Source organism: Suncus etruscus, chromosome 2 (genome assembly GCF_024139225.1).
Source record: "Suncus etruscus isolate mSunEtr1 chromosome 2, mSunEtr1.pri.cur, whole genome shotgun sequence".
Taxonomy (NCBI): domain Eukaryota; kingdom Metazoa; phylum Chordata; class Mammalia; order Eulipotyphla; family Soricidae; genus Suncus; species Suncus etruscus.
In genome coordinates, this window is record NC_064849.1 from 103,908,264 (window position 1) to 103,926,780 (window position 18,517).

The window sequence follows — 18,517 nt, forward strand, 5'->3', positions numbered from 1 at the left end:
AAGTTTTAAATCAGTTTTTTTCCTCCTTCTCTTTCCCATTCCCTTCTTTATTTATGATGATATTGCTGTTGTGAGACCAGGGTTGCACACAGGCCTGGCTCTTGCACACTTTTTAACTGGGATGCTCCTGGGGTTACACATAAATTTGCCTTGCTTGCACACTTGGCTGTGCTGCTCATTGAGGTTTATACTCCATTAGTGTTTGCATACATCTCTTCTGCATCCTCACTTTTTTTGGGGGGGGGCATACCTGGTGGTGCTCAGAGATTACTCCTGGCTCTGTTCTCAGAAATTGCTTCTGGCAGGCTTGGGGAACCATATGGGATGCCAGGGATGGAACCCGGTTTTGTTTGGGGTCAATTGTGTGCAAGACAAACACCCTACCACTGTGCTATCTCTTCGGCCTCTTGTATTTTTATTCTTAGTAGAGACACACATATAAATTGTAGTTTTGGCGCTTGTGATGGTTCTTGCTCTGTTCTCCAGAGCTTTCACTTGCTTGTTGTTGTGATCACCTATCTTTTCAGTAGTGGTGCTTTCACACATTTGGTTTTTGTATGGCTAAAAATGGCTTGTGACACCAGGAGCTGCAGACAGTAGAGTCACAAGGCTCAAATAGCAGTGTCTAGAATCACATTCAGCATGAATGAACACAAATTTGAACTCATGGCCATGCACTTGTAAGGTGCTTTGTCATTGCACTAATCATTGAGACCCTTAATACTCTTATTAGGCATATAAAGAATAGAAAAAATAATTTTCTCATATCATTTACTGTCAGGTTATGATTGTATTCTTTTCTCTTTAAATACCTATTATTAATATTATTATTGTTTTAAGTTTTTGGGCCATACCCAGAGGTGCTCAGAGATTTTGCCTGGCTCTGTGCCCAGGAATCACTCCTGGCTGGGCTCAGGGATTCTGGAATGCCAGGATTGAACCTGGATCAGCTATATGCAAGGCAAGTGTTGTCTCTCCAATCCCCTCATATTACTTTAAAAGTAGTTATAGTTTTATAGTACAAATGAACAAAGTTCAATTAGTTTCCATCTGTCTGCTATCCTCACATAGATACATGCTCTCCCACTGTAAGCGAATCAGTGAATGCCACAGTAGAGAATTTGTTACTGTAGAAGCAGCGGAGAAATATCACCCCTACATTTTAGCTGATGAAGTGATCAAATTAGCTTTAAACAGGTGAATTAGGGAAAAAAAGCCCCACATTTAATTATATATGTATAGAGAATCTACATAGATATGGGTCCTAGAGGCATGGAGGCAAAATGAGGGTATATATATATATATATATATATATATATATATATATATATATATTCTGAAACAAGCAATGAGAGACAGGCATATGGCATTAAGGAAAGAGGAGGCTAGTCACATGACGAAGACGAGAGGTAACACATATGACAAAGAATAGATCCTTGGCAGTGAGATGTTTATTTTTATATAGAAAGATTTTTCTATGATAAAGGTTATTTTCGATAAAAGTATGAACTCTTAGTGATATTCTCAGTTTTCATTCTTCTGGGTAGTTCAAGGAGTAGAGGGTTTCTTGTAAGTCTACGGGACTGATTGACCTTAGCTTGAAACAAACTACAGGACCAAAGTAACATTTCTTGGTTTTGTGTATGTGTGTGTGTGTGTGTGTGTATGTGTGTATGTGTGTGTGTGTGTGTCCTATTTTGAACTTTTTTTTTTTTTTAGTTTTACAAATAGAAATGCATTTAATGACAGAATTTAGGAGTTTAAAGCAAAACAAGTGTTTGAAGTGTCTTGCCAGAGCTAAGGCTTCATGTTCTTTTGGTTTTAATAGTAAGCAAGCACTTTTTTATTTTTTAACAAGTTTTCACAGTTATATTAAAGGTATATAGTGACAGTAAATTAGGGCAATTTCCACAACCAGTGTTGAGTTTTGAACATTTTTGAGGAAGCCTCTTTTTACAATGGACAGACCTACACATATACTCTACTATCACCCAGAGTTCATAGTTTAGGATTCACTCTTAGCATGATACATTTGATGGGTTTGGATAAATGAATAGTATACATAGTATACAAATGGATGGTATACATCCAGAGCGATATTACTACCTGAAAATTTCCCTTTGCTCCACTTATTCATCCTTCACATGCCCATCCCTGAAATTATTGGTCATCTTACTCTCCCTACAGTTTTGCTTTTTTCCAGAATATATAATTCAATGAGTTTTCTTTAATGCTTGCTAGACTTTTCACTTGTATGTTCTCACTTTCATTTTATTTGTACATCTGACATTTTTTCATCTGATATTTTATATAGGAACCGGGAGCAATGTAGTGAAAGGGAATCCATTCGTCAGAGGAGGAAGTGCTGGTTTGGTGGCTGGCCTGAGTTTCCTAGAGCTTGACAATCCAGCTGGAAATAGACAGCGATATGCTTCTTGGGCAGGATCTGTGACTAATCTTCCTCAGGTTATAAAACAAAAGGTATGCTACGCTCTGTTTAAAGCAGTAGAAAATACTCATGATTTGCACTGGGAAAATGAGATTAAAGCAAGGTGGTTAAACAGAGAAGACTGTAATTAGCATTTTCTATATGCCAATTATGTTTTGTGTAGTAAAATGAATGCATACATAATATAATAAACAGAAGGTTCATTATCTTGTATGTCCACATGCCAGTTGTAAAGGTTAAATGTCCTATAAGTCCCAAGAGAAATTAAGGACAAAATTTGCATTTTAAACATTGGATATAATTTGATTATATTTTCCTTGGTTTCTAATTTAGCAGAGTTACAAATTACATATTGCAAGAGGAAGGCATTTAGCTTTGTCTATTCTGACAACTGTCAGATCACCTTCCTTCCAGTGCCCTCAGCTGGAGTCATGCAAATGAAGACAGAACCAAGTTGGCTGGAAGAATCTTTGGGTGTTTTATTTTACACTTCATTTGAAATTTTTATTTTTTATTTAATTCTCTTCTTTTTTAATGCTATTGTTCCAATAACTGGAGGTTGTGCACATGGGATTAATGTGTGCTGAGAATTGTACACTTGGCTGTGGTTTTGGGGATTTCAAATAACAGAAAACTCAGGCCGGAGAGATAGCATGGAGGTAAGGCATTTGCCTTGCATGCAGAAGGATGGTGGTTCGAATCCCAGAATCCCATATGGTCCCCAGAGCATGCCAGTAGCGGTTTCTGAGCGTAGAGCCAGGAGTAACCCCTGAGCGCTGCCGGGTGTGACTCCAAAACCAAAATAAAACAAAAAACAAACAAATAGAAAACTCTGGGTTGCACAAAGGCATATGGGGGTAGTGCCATGTGTGACCGCTGACCTTTCCAAACTCAGTATTGCAAGCAAGTTGTTTTTGCCACTGAGTTATTTCCAGACCCAGCTCTTTATAGTGAAACAGCTTTGTCTTAAAAATCAGGAGCCAGGGCATTGGTACAGAATCAATGACTGGAGAGATAGTACAGTTGGTAAAGTGCTTGCCTTGCAGCCAAACCAGGCTGGATCCCTGACATCGTTTATGCTCTCCTGAGTCTTGCCAGGAGGAGTGAGCCCTGAGTACAGTTGAATGTGTCACCAAAACAAAAACTAAACAAAGACAACAGGGTTTGTAGAAAAATTGAGGTCAGTCACAACACTTAAAAACTAGACCTTCTGGGGCCGGCGAGGTGGCGCTAGAGGTAAGGTGTCTGCCTTGCAAGCACTAGCCAAGGAAAGATCGCGACCGCAGTTCAATCCCCTGGCTATGGTCCCCCCAAGCCAGGGGCAATTTCTGAATGCTTAGCCAGGAGTAACCCCTGAGCATCAAATGGGTGTGGCCCGAAAAACAAAACACAAAACCAAAAAAAAAAAAAAAACTTAGACCTTCTACACACAAATAGGCACCAAGAAAAATAGCACTGTTTTAAGCATATTAAATTGTTAAAATGTATATGTATAGTAATAAATTGGCACATTAGCTAAAAGATTGGTGCAACTTTCTGGGTGATAATTGCAGTTTGTTAGTTATTGTGAAGTGGCAGGAGAGGGATCAGAAACTGCTCTCACAATAGAACTATAGGCCTATTTTATTATTTAGGTGACTCTAAGTGTAATTGTATTCCTACACAATCCAGTTGGGTTATATCCACTTTTCTGCCTTTGCCTAGTATTGCCTTTTGGGAAAGGGGGCTTGAGCCTTATCTAGTGGTGCCCAGGGGCTAGCGCTGGGTCTTTGCTCAGGACTGATCTCTGGTGGTGCTTACATGATTGTTTTTAATGCTGAAGATTGGCCATATGCAAGGCAAGTGCCTTATCCCCTGGACTGTCTTTCCACCCCTTACTTGGTGCATCTTGTGAATGAGGTTTTATGTTAAAAAATTGTGACGTTCACATATTTTTCCACAATCTTAGTGGACCTTGTACAGATTTTCAAAATCTATTCTACAGCAGAACTAACTCTATGACCTATTTATTGCTCTGAAAGTTAAGCAATGTCCCAGATTGAGTCTGAGAGACTAAGAAATGTGAATACAGGTAGGAGAGATCATACAAGGTTTAAGACATGTGACTGATTTCTGTTCCCTCCTTGGCACCACATATGGAAAGATCCCTGAATACAGAACCAGGAATAACCCTCTGCGGCAGTGGCTCTTTAAGTATGCTCCTAAACAATTACAGCAACCATTTGCCTTCATATTAGGCTGAAGAGAGTGTGTGTATGATTTCTTGGATGTTTCAACTTCATTACTATTCATAATAGCTTATCTTTATGACTTCTATAATATTTTAAATCTTTAAAAATCCTGAATTGATGATTAGAAAAAACCTATATTTATTTTCATTCCCAAATATGTACTTTCAACACAGGACTATAATGATCATAATAGTTATACTAACTTAATAGATAGGAAGGACACAGATAGATAGACTTTTGATCTACGAGCACGCAAATGCCAACCAGTTCAGAAGAACTTCGTTGGAGGCAGAGGGCAGTGTGGCAGTATGGCTGATCCTCTCCACACTTGAAGTGCTGGGGTGCAGCCAGCTCTCACTGACTTCCTCTAAAGTCAGTGATGCATCTTTCATCCCAACTCTGACTCAGAGGCATCATGGTGGTATTCTTGGCCACGAGCGTAGTTACATTCCAAAGGTAGGTAATTGCTATAGATCAAAGCTTTTTTGTTCCCTCAAAAAGCAGATTGTTAAAGTGTAATCAGCACATCGTGATCTCAAAGATGCCTTTTTGTGGACAGAAGTAACTAACCAAGCAAAAATGTCTACCTGTCTTAACTTTTTCTTGGGAGAGAGGATTACCATTTCCAGCAGAGAGACTTGTCACATGTCTCAGAAACAGAAAATTTGACCTTAAATTTAATTTGCATTTGCTTCTTCGCTGCTATTTAAGTGCATTTCCCTGTCTTCTGTCCTCTGCAGGGAGGAAAGTACATTGTTTTCAAAATAACTTTCCATAGCTAGAAAAATAAATGTCCTGTTGTTTTTTTTAAATTTTTTATGTATCTACATAAGATATAAACATATTTCTTCCCTCTCTAGCTCCAATTTTCTCCTAGTTTATCTTGCAAGGAAGTGAATTGCTTTGTTTTTACTTGAACAAGAAGCAATTTATAGTCAAACTTTTTTTTAATATACTTTATTGATTGATTGGTTTTTGAGTCACACCCCATGGAGTTCAGGGTTACTCCTGGCTTTGCACTCAGAAATTGCCCCTGGCAGGCTAGGGGACCATATGAGATGCAGGGTATCCAACTGGCCACATGCAAGGCAAATGCCCTACTGTAGCACTATCTCTTCGGCCTCTATTGTCAAACTTTTGATTTTCCTTATATGCCCAGAGGAAAATATTCTTTTTTTTTTTTTTTTTTTTTGGTTTTTGGGCCACACCCGGTGATGCTCAGGGGTTACTCCTGGCTGTGCGCTCAGAAGTCGCTCCTGGCTTGGGGGACCATATGGGACACCGGGGGATCGAACCGTGGTCCATCCAAGGCTAGCGCAGGCAAGGCAGGCACCTTACCTCTAGCGCCACCGCCCGGCCCCAGGAAAATATTCTTGACTAAATCTTTGATAACGGATTGTGTTGTCTTTTATCTGTATAGCTGACACCTTTGTATGAACTGGTCAAAGAAGTACCCTGTGCCTCTGTGAAGAGACTGTACCTGAAACGAGCTCTTGAGGAATACCTGGATGAATTTGATCCCTGCCATTGTCAGCCTTGTCAGAACGGTGGCATGGCCATTGTGGAAGGGACCCAGTGTCGTTGCTTTTGCAAACCATACACATTTGGTATGGCCTGTGAGCAAGGATTCCTTGTCGGAGATCAAGCAGGTGAGTGAACTGAACTTTTACTAGTTACTTTGGACATACAGCAAAGGGACTAACGTTCTCCTTCAGATTGTGCTTCTTTTGGGAGAGGTGAACATGTCACTGACATTTAAATTGATATCACCCATCATATCCCACCCCAGTTTATAGCTTTTGGTTCAAGATCATTTGCTATCACTCTCTTTCTTTACATCTAAATGATCAAACCCACAGTGCCTCTATAAAAATAAATTAATGCCTAAAATAAACATATGCTTTTTTTCATAGATTTACATAAAGATATCTATGTCCTTTCATAGTATTTAATTTAATTTTTCTTTCTATGTGTGTTTTTGGGCCACCCCCAGTGGTACTCAAGGGTTACTCCCGACTCTGAGCTCAGAAGTTACTGGCAGGCTTGAGGGACCATATGAGATAATGGGGATTGAACCAGTGCCGGCCACATGCTAGACAAATGCCCTACCTACTGTGCTATCACTCTGGTCACTGTTTTGTTTTAATGTGGGTCTCTGGTGTTTGTGTTTGTGTTGCCTAACTTTTTTGAGGGTAAGCTCTTTGAAATATCACTCTTTTTATTTTCTATTAAGTACCATTAATTAGCCACAAATATTTGGTGAGCCTCTGTTGTATGCCAATAAGCTCTTGGTACAGGGCTTGGTGGAGTTGGTTTTATCAATAGGTAAAACATGAGACAATTTATTTAACTTATTATGTATATTTATATATCTGTTTTTTCCCAGAAGGTTCATATCTTATGTCAGCATGGTCTAATTCCTTGCTTTATTTACAGAGTCTGACATAGAGTCTGATTAAAGTCACTTAATAGCACTTGATAAGTCAGTAAGTAAATGACAACATACAATAGTTGCTTATAGACAAATATAAGAAAGACAAACTACCACCACCCCTGCCCTTAGTGGCCTGTCCTGGTAAATTAAAATGTTATGATTGTGATTCATTCCTTTGTGACTTGGACTCCAATATCAAATAAGATGGACTTGCCCCCTGCTGGTAAGAAAGGGGTAGCAATAATAATAAGCTATTAATACTATTAACAGATTAATATTCATTTATAATCTTATTAACTCAATTTTTAATGTTGACAACATGAAGGTAAAAAATTAGATTAGTATGTATGTGATACAAAGGAGTAAGTTAGAGGGGCAAAGAAGAAGAGGAATATGGGTTACTGGAAATACAATAGGTGCGGTAATCATACCTATTTATTACTAGAAAATAATCCTTCAGGAAAATGGTTTCTGAAATAAGCTTTTAAGTAGGAAGTCAAAATTCTTCTGTTTAGGCAAACAATCTCTCCCACACTCCCTAAAGAGTAGAGTAGGGGGAAAATCCTTGAGAACTAAGCCATGTATTAGTTGGTTCTAGTGGAAGGAAGAAAGTGTTCAGGGTAGTTGGGAGGTGCCTGTAAAATTGGGGAAGGACTGGAAGAAGGTAAAAAGCACTTATCTTATGTATGCATTTCCTTACTTTTTACAAAATTAGTCCTGAGACTGACAGCTTGGAGCACCAGTAGTTTATGTTGAAAAGTCTTATCACTGGAATTTATGAGAAAGTTTGGAAAGACAAATAGGAGATTTTGGAAAGACAAATAGGGCTTGGACTCAGTCATCATTCTGTATTGTGTTGGACAGAGTGATAACATAGTAAAGAGCTTTCCTTGCACATAACAATCCAGGTTTGATCCCCAGCATCCCATATGGTCCTCGGATAACTGCCAGTAATCCCTGAGTGCAGAGCCATAAGTGACCCATAAGCATGGCTGGGTGTGACACCGCCCACCCCTATCACCACCACCACAACACTTTGTATCATAGTTTGAGTCTAGCTTTTGGAAACCTTTACAGTATAGACATGGTGTTTTACTACTTAGTCTTAGAAATCATAGTTATCAGTGAAAATGGCTACATTCCCACTCCTCCTAGTGAGTAGTTATATGAATGATAGAGTGTACGTGCAAATGCTTGGACATAATTGTAAAAAATGAGGCAAATTAAAATCATTACTAATGCTGCCTCAGTATGGGCAATCTTAGTGTGTATAAATCCAGACCATGGCACAAAACTTTAGTGAGCAGAATGAAAGTAATCAATTCCTCAGTTGCCTATAGCTAATAACTGCTTAAATAGGAAGCAGGCCCTAGTTTCTGAAATTGCTCCTTTCTAACGTACTTCTCAATCATCTTATAGGAGGAGTTGATGGGGGTTGGAGTTGCTGGTCCTCTTGGGGTCCTTGTGTTCAAGGGAAGAAAACAAGGAGCCGAGTGTGCAATAACCCAACTCCTAGTGGAGGTGGGAGATCCTGTGTGGGAGAAACTTCAGAAAGCAGAGCCTGTGATGATGAGGAACTGGAGCATTTTCGGTAATGGAGACCACATCTCCTGTAATTTCATAGAACACTGTGCCCTCTGCAGAAAGCATGAATATACTATCACTGCTACTGAAAGATTTCAGAACTGAATGAACATTCTTTTTGAATCGGTGACAGCTTTGTCTCTGAGCAAAGTCAGTCTGAAGGAGGAAGGAGGATGGTAGAACTTTCTGAGTTCAGGTTTTCTTGACACATGTGTTTCAGAAGTTTGAGAGTGTATGTGTGTGGGTGGGTGGGGGTGCAGTCTGGCTGAGTGAACTGAGCAGTTGCTTGGCTTCTTGAAGATAAATTAGTATTTGTCACCTGCCCTACATTAGAGTGTTATAAGGGAATGTTCTCAGAACTAAATTAGGTTGAGAGTGCAAAGTGCTGAGGATATAGAAATAACATCCAGTACAGCCATGCTACTTACTTATGAGGCTTAGTACATAGTAAATGGTCAATTAAAGTAGTTATTACTTAAAAATATCTCTCTTGTAGGATTGCTACTTTAATATTTAATATAAAATTATGTTTCATATAAAATTTACTGTGTCAGTATGAACTTACTGATCCAGGATGTCTGTGTACATCACATTAAATTTGCATTTGTGGCATTAATGGTTCATACTTTGCTGGTTACCTAAGACAGGTGGATCAAAAGAGCTGGAGGGTGGGTGGTGAAGGGTGAAGCCTTCAAAGTGTGAGTATATTTAAAAAAAATACGGTGTTAAATTTTTTTAAAGGAAATTATCAGAAAAAAATTAGGTCTGAGACAAGTAACCCCTAGGATCACAGCTGTTATGTAAAGAATTTTATTTTTTGTTCTTGTGCTTTTAAATTTTTACTACTGATATAGTAGGTTTTTTTTTTTTGAAGATTCATTTTATGTTTGAGTTTTGTTATAGTATATGATCAGATATTTGGTTCAGAGAATGAGAAATGATCACATCCATCTATTTACATGAGTAGAGTCCCTTCAGATGCAAATGAATCATTTTCTGTGGTGAAAAATAGTTATTAAGCTGTGGAATTCCATCACATTAATTATGTGTTGTTTCCTTTTCCTTTCAGATTGCTAGAACCACATTGCTTTCCTCTGTCTTTGGTTCCAACAGAGTTCTGTCCATCACCTCCTGCTCTGAAAGATGGATTTGTTCAAGTTAGTTATGAAAATTAATTTTCCTTCACATAGTCTCTTTGTTTTATCTCTCTGTCGATGTCACAACCTATTTATTTCCTTCTCTCAGGAGGAAACATTACTAAAAGATTTTATGAGAACATTTTAGTTTCATAATGATGATTTTAGTTTGTGACTTTTATTCTTTGACTCAAGGTCATTAGAATTCTGTAGAAGACTGTCAGTATTCCTGTCAGGGAAATCAATATTACTGCCCAATCAATCAGACATGTAGTCTTGCCAGGAGGTTATCCGATGTTTCTATTCTGAACACTAACATAGGCATCTACATCCAAGTTCTTTAATAGGAACCTGACTGAAGACTACATGAAGTCTCTAAAAATTTTTTCATAAGTGTGGGACTTGGGAGTAAAATATATCTTTAGGTTTATTACAGGAGGCAGATGATCATTGTTCTTTGAACAAATTTTTGTTGTTTTTAAGGAAGAAACACAAGTCATCCACCTTTTGTCATTCAAGGGAATTTTCTTGGCTTAGGGCAGTATTAATTCTTTCTCTTCTCATTTTTTGTTATGATGAGGCTTTGATCCCAAGCCCCAGTGAAGGTTTTTCATGGCTCACATAAAAGATACTGTTTATCTGCCATCTTTCAATCCTGTCTTTGTTTTATTTGCGAAGAATTTTGCTTTTCAAATCTGAAGTCCTTAAACATACACTCATTGGGAGTTTATTGATCTTCCCCAAATGTAGCTGCTGCTACTTCTGTGTGTGTGAGGCAGGGTGAGAGAACCAGTGACAAGAGAGTTTACCTAGTCGCATTGACTATAGTTACCTCATCTTTGATTCTTTGATGTTTCTAAGAAAAATATAGGTTTTGAAAATGAGGTCAAACAAACCCATATACTCTTTTTCCTCTTAATTAATAAAATTTTCATTTTTATTTTAAAATTAAAATTTTGGACACCATACTTTGCAATTCTGTTAGTGATAGGGTTTCATACATAAACATTCCACCACAGAAAACTCATGTACTTAAGCAAACTTGAAGCTATTGTCCCCAGTCTCAATGCATATGTTATACTGTAAGGAGACAAACACTTCCTTGTGGACTAGTTATATCATTTATACAGAGTTATATCTATATATATCTATATATCTATATATATCTCTATATAGATATATATCTATATATATCTATATATATACTAGTTATATCATTTATACAGAGAACTTTTTTATGGGTCCATACCCTGTGATGCTCAGGGGTTATTTCTGGCTATGTGCTCAGAAATTGCTCCTGGCTTGGGGGACCATATGGGACTCTGGGGATAGAACCAAGATCCCGTCCTGGATCGGCTGCATGCAAGGCAAAGACCCTACTGCTGTTCTATTGCTCTGACCCTCTCTCTTCTGATAGGTTTAGGGTTGAGCTTGAGAATCTTTAAAAATAATTATTACTAGCGGTTTTGAGGTAAGGGCACTGTTGAGTTAGACTTTCCTTCAGAGATGTTCCTTAGGAAGTCAGAGGAAAGTCTGAGGGCTAGAACTCAAGATCATGTGTCTCCCCCTTTTCCCTGTACTTCTACTATCAGTATAATCCTGGGCTTTTTTGTTTGTTTGTTTGTTTTTGGGTTACACCCGGCTATGCTCAGGGGTTACTCCTGGCTCTATGCTCAGAAATCGCTCCTGGCAGGCTTGGGGGACCATATGGGATACCGGGATTCGAACCACTGTCCTTCTGCATGAAAGGCAAACACCTTACCTTTATGCTGTTTCTTCTGCATTGCCTTTTTTTTTTTAATAACTTCCATGATTTAGCTAGACTCCAGAGGAGCAAGATTAATAGTGAGACCTCATGGGATCCAATTCTGTTTTAATGGTGCTAGCAAGACTGAACCATGTTTAACCCTTGTCCCAAGCTAATTTTGGTTACTCTTGGTTTATGGAGGTCAAGAATGAAAAAGAAAGAACCATAGATGCTCCAGACAAACAGGATTATTTTTTTATTAAGATTCTTTTATTTTTAAACTTTATTGTTTGGTTTCTGGGTTACACCCGGTGGCTCTCAGAGGTTACTCCTGGCTCTGCACTCAGAAATTGCCACTGGCAGATCAGGGGCCCACATGGGATTCCGGGAATCAAACCGGGTCCCTCCCAGGTCGACTAAGTGCACATGCAATGCAAATGCCTCACTGCTGTGCTATCTCTCCAGCCACAGACAGACAGGATTAATAAAATTAATAGTTCACACAACAAATTCTTTCTTGCTTCACCTTGAAAATGCATCTCCTCATGTCATATTCTAATGCCTTTGAGTTTGACCTACCCCTGGCAGTTCTTCCCTTCTAGGATGAAGCTGGATTGCAGGTGGGAGAAGAGTAACATTATGTTTCACCTAAAAGTCACTGTGAGAAACTTAAATGTTGAAAAATATGGTTATAGAGTATAAATATTTCTGTCTGTCCATCCCGGTATGTATTAACAAGATATCCAATGAATAGCCCATAGCATCTCAAGAAGAATAGATGACTGACAGGATTTTCAAAGTTTGGTAACAAAACACCTTTTCCTAAAAGCATGAGGAAAATGTTACTTGGGCAATATAGAATCAAGTTCTTTTAATGAAATGCTGAGTATAACATCTGGCACTTATAAAGCAATAAATAACTTATTTGTACTAGTAATAATTATATGAGCCTACCTCTTCATCTCTGCCTTTCCTCCCTCTCTGTCTACCTCTTAGTGATCTCAGTTTTATAATTCAAGGCCAAGGGTTTATTATCATTCAATACTATATATTCATGCAAAAAATGTTTTGTGAATGTTTTTTGAATCAGTTGTTTTAATATAGGTTGCTTAATAATTAAAAATGAACATTATTTATGTCATTTATATATATATAATTTTGTTCATGCAAAAATAGAAAGACTATTCCTCTCTTTTTTGTTTCTGTTTAGGATACTAGCACTATGTTTCCTGTTGGGAAAAGCATAGCGTATACATGCAATGAAGGCTATTCACTTATTGGAGATCCTGTAGCCAGATGTGGAGAAAATTTGCAATGGCACCTTGGGGAAATGAGTTGTCATAGTGAGTTGCCTCCATTAGAATTAAATTAAGATGAGAGTAACATGGTTTGATGTCCTCTTTCTGTGCTCCTGTCCAGCTTTCTGGACTGCATTAAAAATATCTTCATTTTCTTATGTACCTTAATATTTATTCTGTTCAGATATAGAGTGTATAAGAAAGTGTGTTTGCACATTGTACTACCCACCCTAACAAAGCATGCACATTTGTACTTTGAGCTATCCTCTAAGCTCATTATCAAATTTCTTGGCTTGTATTTAGTTTTTTCCTTCCTTCCTTCCTTCCTTCCTTCCTTCCTTCCTTCCTTCCTTCCTTCCTTCCTTCCTTCCTTCCTTCCTTCCTTCCTTCCTTCCTTCCTTCCTAACTTCCTTCCTTCCTTCCTTCCTTCCTTCCTTCCTTCCTTCCTTCCTTCCTTCCTTCCTTCCTTCCTTCCTTCCTTCCCTTTCCTTCCTTCCTTCCTTCCTTCCTTCCTTCCTTCCTTCCTTCCTTCCTTCCTTCCTTCCTTCCTTCCTTCCTTCCTTCCTTCCTTCCTTCCTTCCTTCCTTCCTTCCTTCCTTCCTTCTGTCATTTTTTTTTTTTTGCTCAGGGGTTAGTTCTGGCTCTATGCTCAGAAATCACTCCTGACAGGCTTGGGGAAATAATAGGATGCTGGGATTCGAACCACCATCCTTGTACATGAAAGGCAAATGCCCTACCTCCATGCCATCTCTTCGACCCCATCTATTTTTGTTTTTATCTCTGTCTACATCTGGCAGTGCTCAGGGTTTTCTCCTCGCTCTGAGCTCAGGGATCTCTCCTGGCAGTGCTTGTACTGTATGTGTTGTTGGGTATTAAACCTGACTCAATCATGTGCAAAGAAAGGCCCCTATTTCTGTACTATATCTTCAAACCCTGGATAATATTATCTTCTTTTAGAGAGTATTATATTCAATTACTGGCAAGCTGGGAGTACATTATATTCCTGGGAGTACATTATATTTTACTTTTCTTATTCCTAGAATCTAGCTGCTAAGGGGTCCTAAATGCAAGAATATTGGATATCTACCTAAGTTACTCATCGGAGATATCTCCTTTAGCCATGTGTGGTTGTTGAAAACTAAAATTTTTTTAACCTCAAGTTACAGCTGTTTCCTCAGTTTAGATATTCTTTTTTATTAACATGGTAATTAAAAAGATTTTCATTAAGGAGAAAGTCATTATTGAATGTAATCATCACTTTAGACTTTTTTCCCTCTGGAATCTTGTAGTTTCGAACTTTCACTGCCCTGGTAGCTCTCTGATAATAATGGAATATTTTTTTCTATAATTTTGTGCAAGCTTTTTTATTGTCTTTTCGTGACTGTGATACCAACATATCTGTCTTGGCCAAAAAGAAACACATCTGCTGCCAGATTATTATGTTTTTGCACTCAGAATGTCTGATTTGTATCTTGCTGCATCCCCAGCTGCATATAACATATTTTTACAAAATATAGACACTCAATCAATGCTATTTTAAAATGAATGGATTGATTTTCTGGTGAAAATCAAAATAGAAATAGAAATAGAACATTAGCTTTTTTTTGGAATATTGTCCCAAGCCCATTAACATACATAGCCAGGATTCCTATTTTTCTTTATTATTAATTCTATATATCTTCCAGCTTTTTCTGCAATTAGGAGTCTTAGAATATGCTCAATAGAATAGATAAAAAGTAATCTACACTATCTTATAGCTTGATCCCAAATCTCAAAAGTTATTTTCTTTCTTTGTCAGAGATGATAAAGATCTAATAATAGAATATAGAATACAGAATCCATCAATGTGGAAAAATAATTAAATGGAAAGATTGTGGATTCCTGAGTACATGGAACAGAATAAAACCTTCAATGTCAACAACATTCCATGTGTTCCTCCAATAAGTGTAAAAAATCTTTTCAGGACTAATGATGTATAGATTTGATGGAAAGATAAAAGAGAGGAAGAAAGAAAGAGAGAATGAAAGAAGGAGGAAGGAAGGAAGAAAGAAAGAAGGAAGGAAGGAAGAGAAAGAGAGAAAGAAAGAAAAAGAAAAGAAAGAATAGAAAGAAAGAAGAAAGAAAAAGAAAGAAAGAAAGAAAGAAAGAAAGAAAGAGAAAGAAAGAAAGAATAGAAAGAAAGAAGAAAAAGAAAGAAAGAAAGAAAGAGAAAGAAAAAAGAAAGAAAGAAAGAGAAAGAGAAAGAAAGGAAGAAAGAAAGAAAGAAAAAAGAGAGAAAGAAAGAAGAAAGAAAGAAAGGAAAGAAAAGAAAGAAAGAAAGAGAAAGAAAGAAAGAAGAAAGAAAGAAAGAAAGAAAAAAGAAAGAAAGAAGAAAGAAAGAAAGAAAGAAAGAAAAAGAAAGAAAGAAAGAAAGAAAAAGAAAGAAAAAGAAAGAAAGAAAGAAAGAAAGAAAGAGAGAGAAAGAAAGAAAGAAAGAAAAAGAAAGAAAGAAAGAAAGAAAGAAAGAAAGAAAGAAAGAAAGAAAGAAAGAAAGAAAGAAAGAAAGAAAGAAAGAAAGAAAGAAAGAAAGAAAGAAAAAGAAAGAGGAGCCGGGAAGGTGGCGCTAGAGGTGAGGTGTCTGCCTTGCAAGCGCTAGCCAAGGAACGGACAGTGGTTCGATCCCCCCCAGCGTCCCATGTGGTCCCCCAAGCCAGGGGCGATTTCTGAGCACATAGCCAGGAGTAACCCCTGAGCATCAAACGGGTGTGGCCCAAAAACAACAACAACAACAACAAAAAAAAAAAAAAAAGAAGAAAGAGAAAGAAACCAGGATTCCTATTTTAATCATCAGCCAATTTGCTTTTTTTTTTTTTTTTTTAACTACACATGCTTTTGGTTTAATTTCTTGTTAAATTTTCAAGAAGTTGAACTAATAAGTATAATTAAAAAAGAAAATATGTTGTGAAACAAAACAACATGTAACAGTTTGATTTTTGATTTTGGGCTACACTCAGTACTTTCAGTTCAGTACTAGAGGTTGGGGATCACTCCTAGTAGTGCTTGGGGAATGGAATAAATTTCTTCCAGTCCTTGAGCAAACTCCTTCCCCAAATAACACTTTAACTTTACAAAATTAAGTTGTTCTTGGAAAATTTCATATAATAACATGTTTAGTCAGACTTTGAACCTCTAAGATACATAAATTAGTGTATATATTTTTCTTTTTGAAAATTCTGATGGCACTTTACCGGAAGAATAGAGAAGGAAGTGTTAGCTGTGGAAAATGTGATTTTTAGCAGCAGACTGTGTTTATCAAGTTTACTTTTTTTTATAGTGCTCACAAGTTTATATTTTTAGATCTGATAGATTCGTGTGTATTTTCTAAATACACAAACAAGTTTGGATGTCTACATACATGTCTTAGGACATTTATACTAGGCAGGTAAAATTAAGTTTACTATTTTTTTAATTTGTCATATTGCTTTGAGGACAGGGTGAGGAGGGTGGGAGTCATGAGTCAGTCATAAGACAGGCAGTATGGAACATGGCTTTCAGGACACCTTAAGTGCAAATTCACCTCTTCTACCACTTTCTCTATCGTGAAAAAAGCAGAACTCACAGGACACCATTGGTTTATTTTCTTTAAATTGGTGATATAGGAAAGCAGTGACCCTTGTATCCTGCTTATTCTTTAGGAATTGCCTGTGTTCTGCCAACACTGATGGATGGTCTTCAGAGCCACCCGAGCCAGCCCTTCTATGCAGTGGGCGAGAAGGTGACCTTTTCCTGTTCGGGCACCATGTCCTTAGAAGGTCCTTCAACCTTTCTCTGTGGCTCCAGCCTGAAGTGGAGTCCTGAGATGAAGAGTGTTCGGTGTGTGCAAAAAGGTGAGCAGCTCCTAGGATTGTCCAGGGATGGTGGCAGACGACTAGATGACCATCCTGGTGGCAGTCCTTGCTGGAGCCAAGTGGCTCCTGATATGTGTGAATCATTCGTCCACCTTGCCACGCTCAGGTTGGAAGGGGTTTTACACGTGGCACAGCGGGGATCACAAAATGCCTGCCAAAGGCAAGGGGAGCCCTGGGATTTGAAACCTGCACATGTGTGTGTTTTGTTTTTGAACTATACCTGCCGGTGCTCAGAGGTTATTCCTGGTTCTGTGCTCAGGGGTCATTCATGGTGGGTGCTAAGGGACCATATAGGATGCTAGAGAAGGAACCCTGGTCATGTACAAGGCAAATGCCCTACCCACTGTGCAATAGCTCTGGCCCCAAGAATTCTGAAACTTGAACCTAAACCTTCACCTAAAAATTAGCTATCTAGCAGTTATGTTGCTAAGAAATAATTTCTTAAAGTTTATTATTTTCTTTTTGCAGTTTTCACTTTTATTATTTTTAGAATTTTTGGTATATACAAGGAAATTTTTTGTAATACAAGAAAAATTAGGGGTTTAAATGAAGTATCTCAGATATACTGATATTATCTAGGATTACAAATCAGAAAGTTTTTATTAGTTTTCTTATGTACTGAGGAAAAATAGCCAATTCTTTAGAGTTGGATTGAACACAAAAATGATATAATCGGGGCCGGGAAAGTGGCGCTAGAGGAAAGGTGTCTGCCTTGCAAGCGCTAGCGTAGGACAGACAGCGGTTCTATCCCCTGGCGTCCCATATGGTCCCCCCAAGCCAGGGGTGATTTCTGAGTGCATAGCCAGGAGTAACACCTGAGCATCAAATGGGTGTGGCCTAAAAACAAAAAAAAATGACATAATCCTGATATAGAATATATGTTTAATATGAAATTGCAAAAGTATTATAAGATTTGACTAGGATAAGGTTTTTTTTTTTTTTTTTTTTGTTTTTTTTTTTTGTTTTTTGGGCCACACCCGGCGGTGCTCAGCGGTTACTCCTGGCTGTCTGCTCAGAAATAGCTCCTGGCAGGCACGGGGGACCACATGGAACACCGGGATTCGAACCAACCACCTTTGGTCCTGGATCGGCTGCTTGCAAGGCAAACACCGCTGTGCTATCTCTCCGGGACCCTCCATTTTTTTTTATTTAAAGAAAATATATAACATAGTTGACATATCACATAGTTGACATAGTTGACCATTTGTTTCCAGATAAGATAGAGCAAAGTTATTTTAAAAAACTAGAGAAAAAAAATAAAAAAGGAAGGAAAATTAAAAGAACATAGAAAGTAGAATAGCAAGCAAATTTGTGAAACTTATTGTAAAAAATATCCAATGAACTCATTAATACAATGGGAAAAGGTTTACTAAGCTCTTGTCTATTCTGCTAAATTGGTATGTTCCTATATGGATGATAGCACCGAAGAAAGTTGTCCAGAAATTCAAAGCACTATTACTGATAGGAATTGTTTAAAATATTTTAATTGTTTAATAGCTCTTAGAGGGTATTCTCAGCTGCCAGGCCTCTTAGAAGGAGGATACTGGAGGAAAGTGCCCACACTCACTTCAAAAAGCCCTGATAATATCAGCTCACCTACTGCCATACCTGAAGTTTGGTTAGATTGGTGTCCCTGGATTATAGAGGGATGGTTGAAGCAAGGCAATAGGCAAAACAGTAATTCTGGGGTGGATGAGCACAGCAAGTATGCTTTTGTCAGGGTGGGGAGCTTGACTCATCTTCTTCTCTAA

At 37.9% G+C, this 18,517-nt stretch overlaps 1 protein-coding gene across 1 annotated transcript in view; it reads left to right on the forward strand.

Annotated features, from left to right (window-relative positions):
• Positions 1–18,517, forward strand: part of C7 (complement C7) — a 74,654-nt gene that overhangs the window by 42,498 nt on the left and 13,639 nt on the right. Inside the window, exons 10-15 of the mRNA XM_049767681.1 lie at positions 2,315–2,481; positions 6,101–6,329; positions 8,534–8,705; positions 9,768–9,855; positions 12,792–12,924; positions 16,554–16,745. Coding sequence (XP_049623638.1) covers positions 2,315–2,481; positions 6,101–6,329; positions 8,534–8,705; positions 9,768–9,855; positions 12,792–12,924; positions 16,554–16,745 — 981 coding nt within the window. The remainder of the gene's footprint in view (positions 1–2,314; positions 2,482–6,100; positions 6,330–8,533; positions 8,706–9,767; positions 9,856–12,791; positions 12,925–16,553; positions 16,746–18,517) is intronic.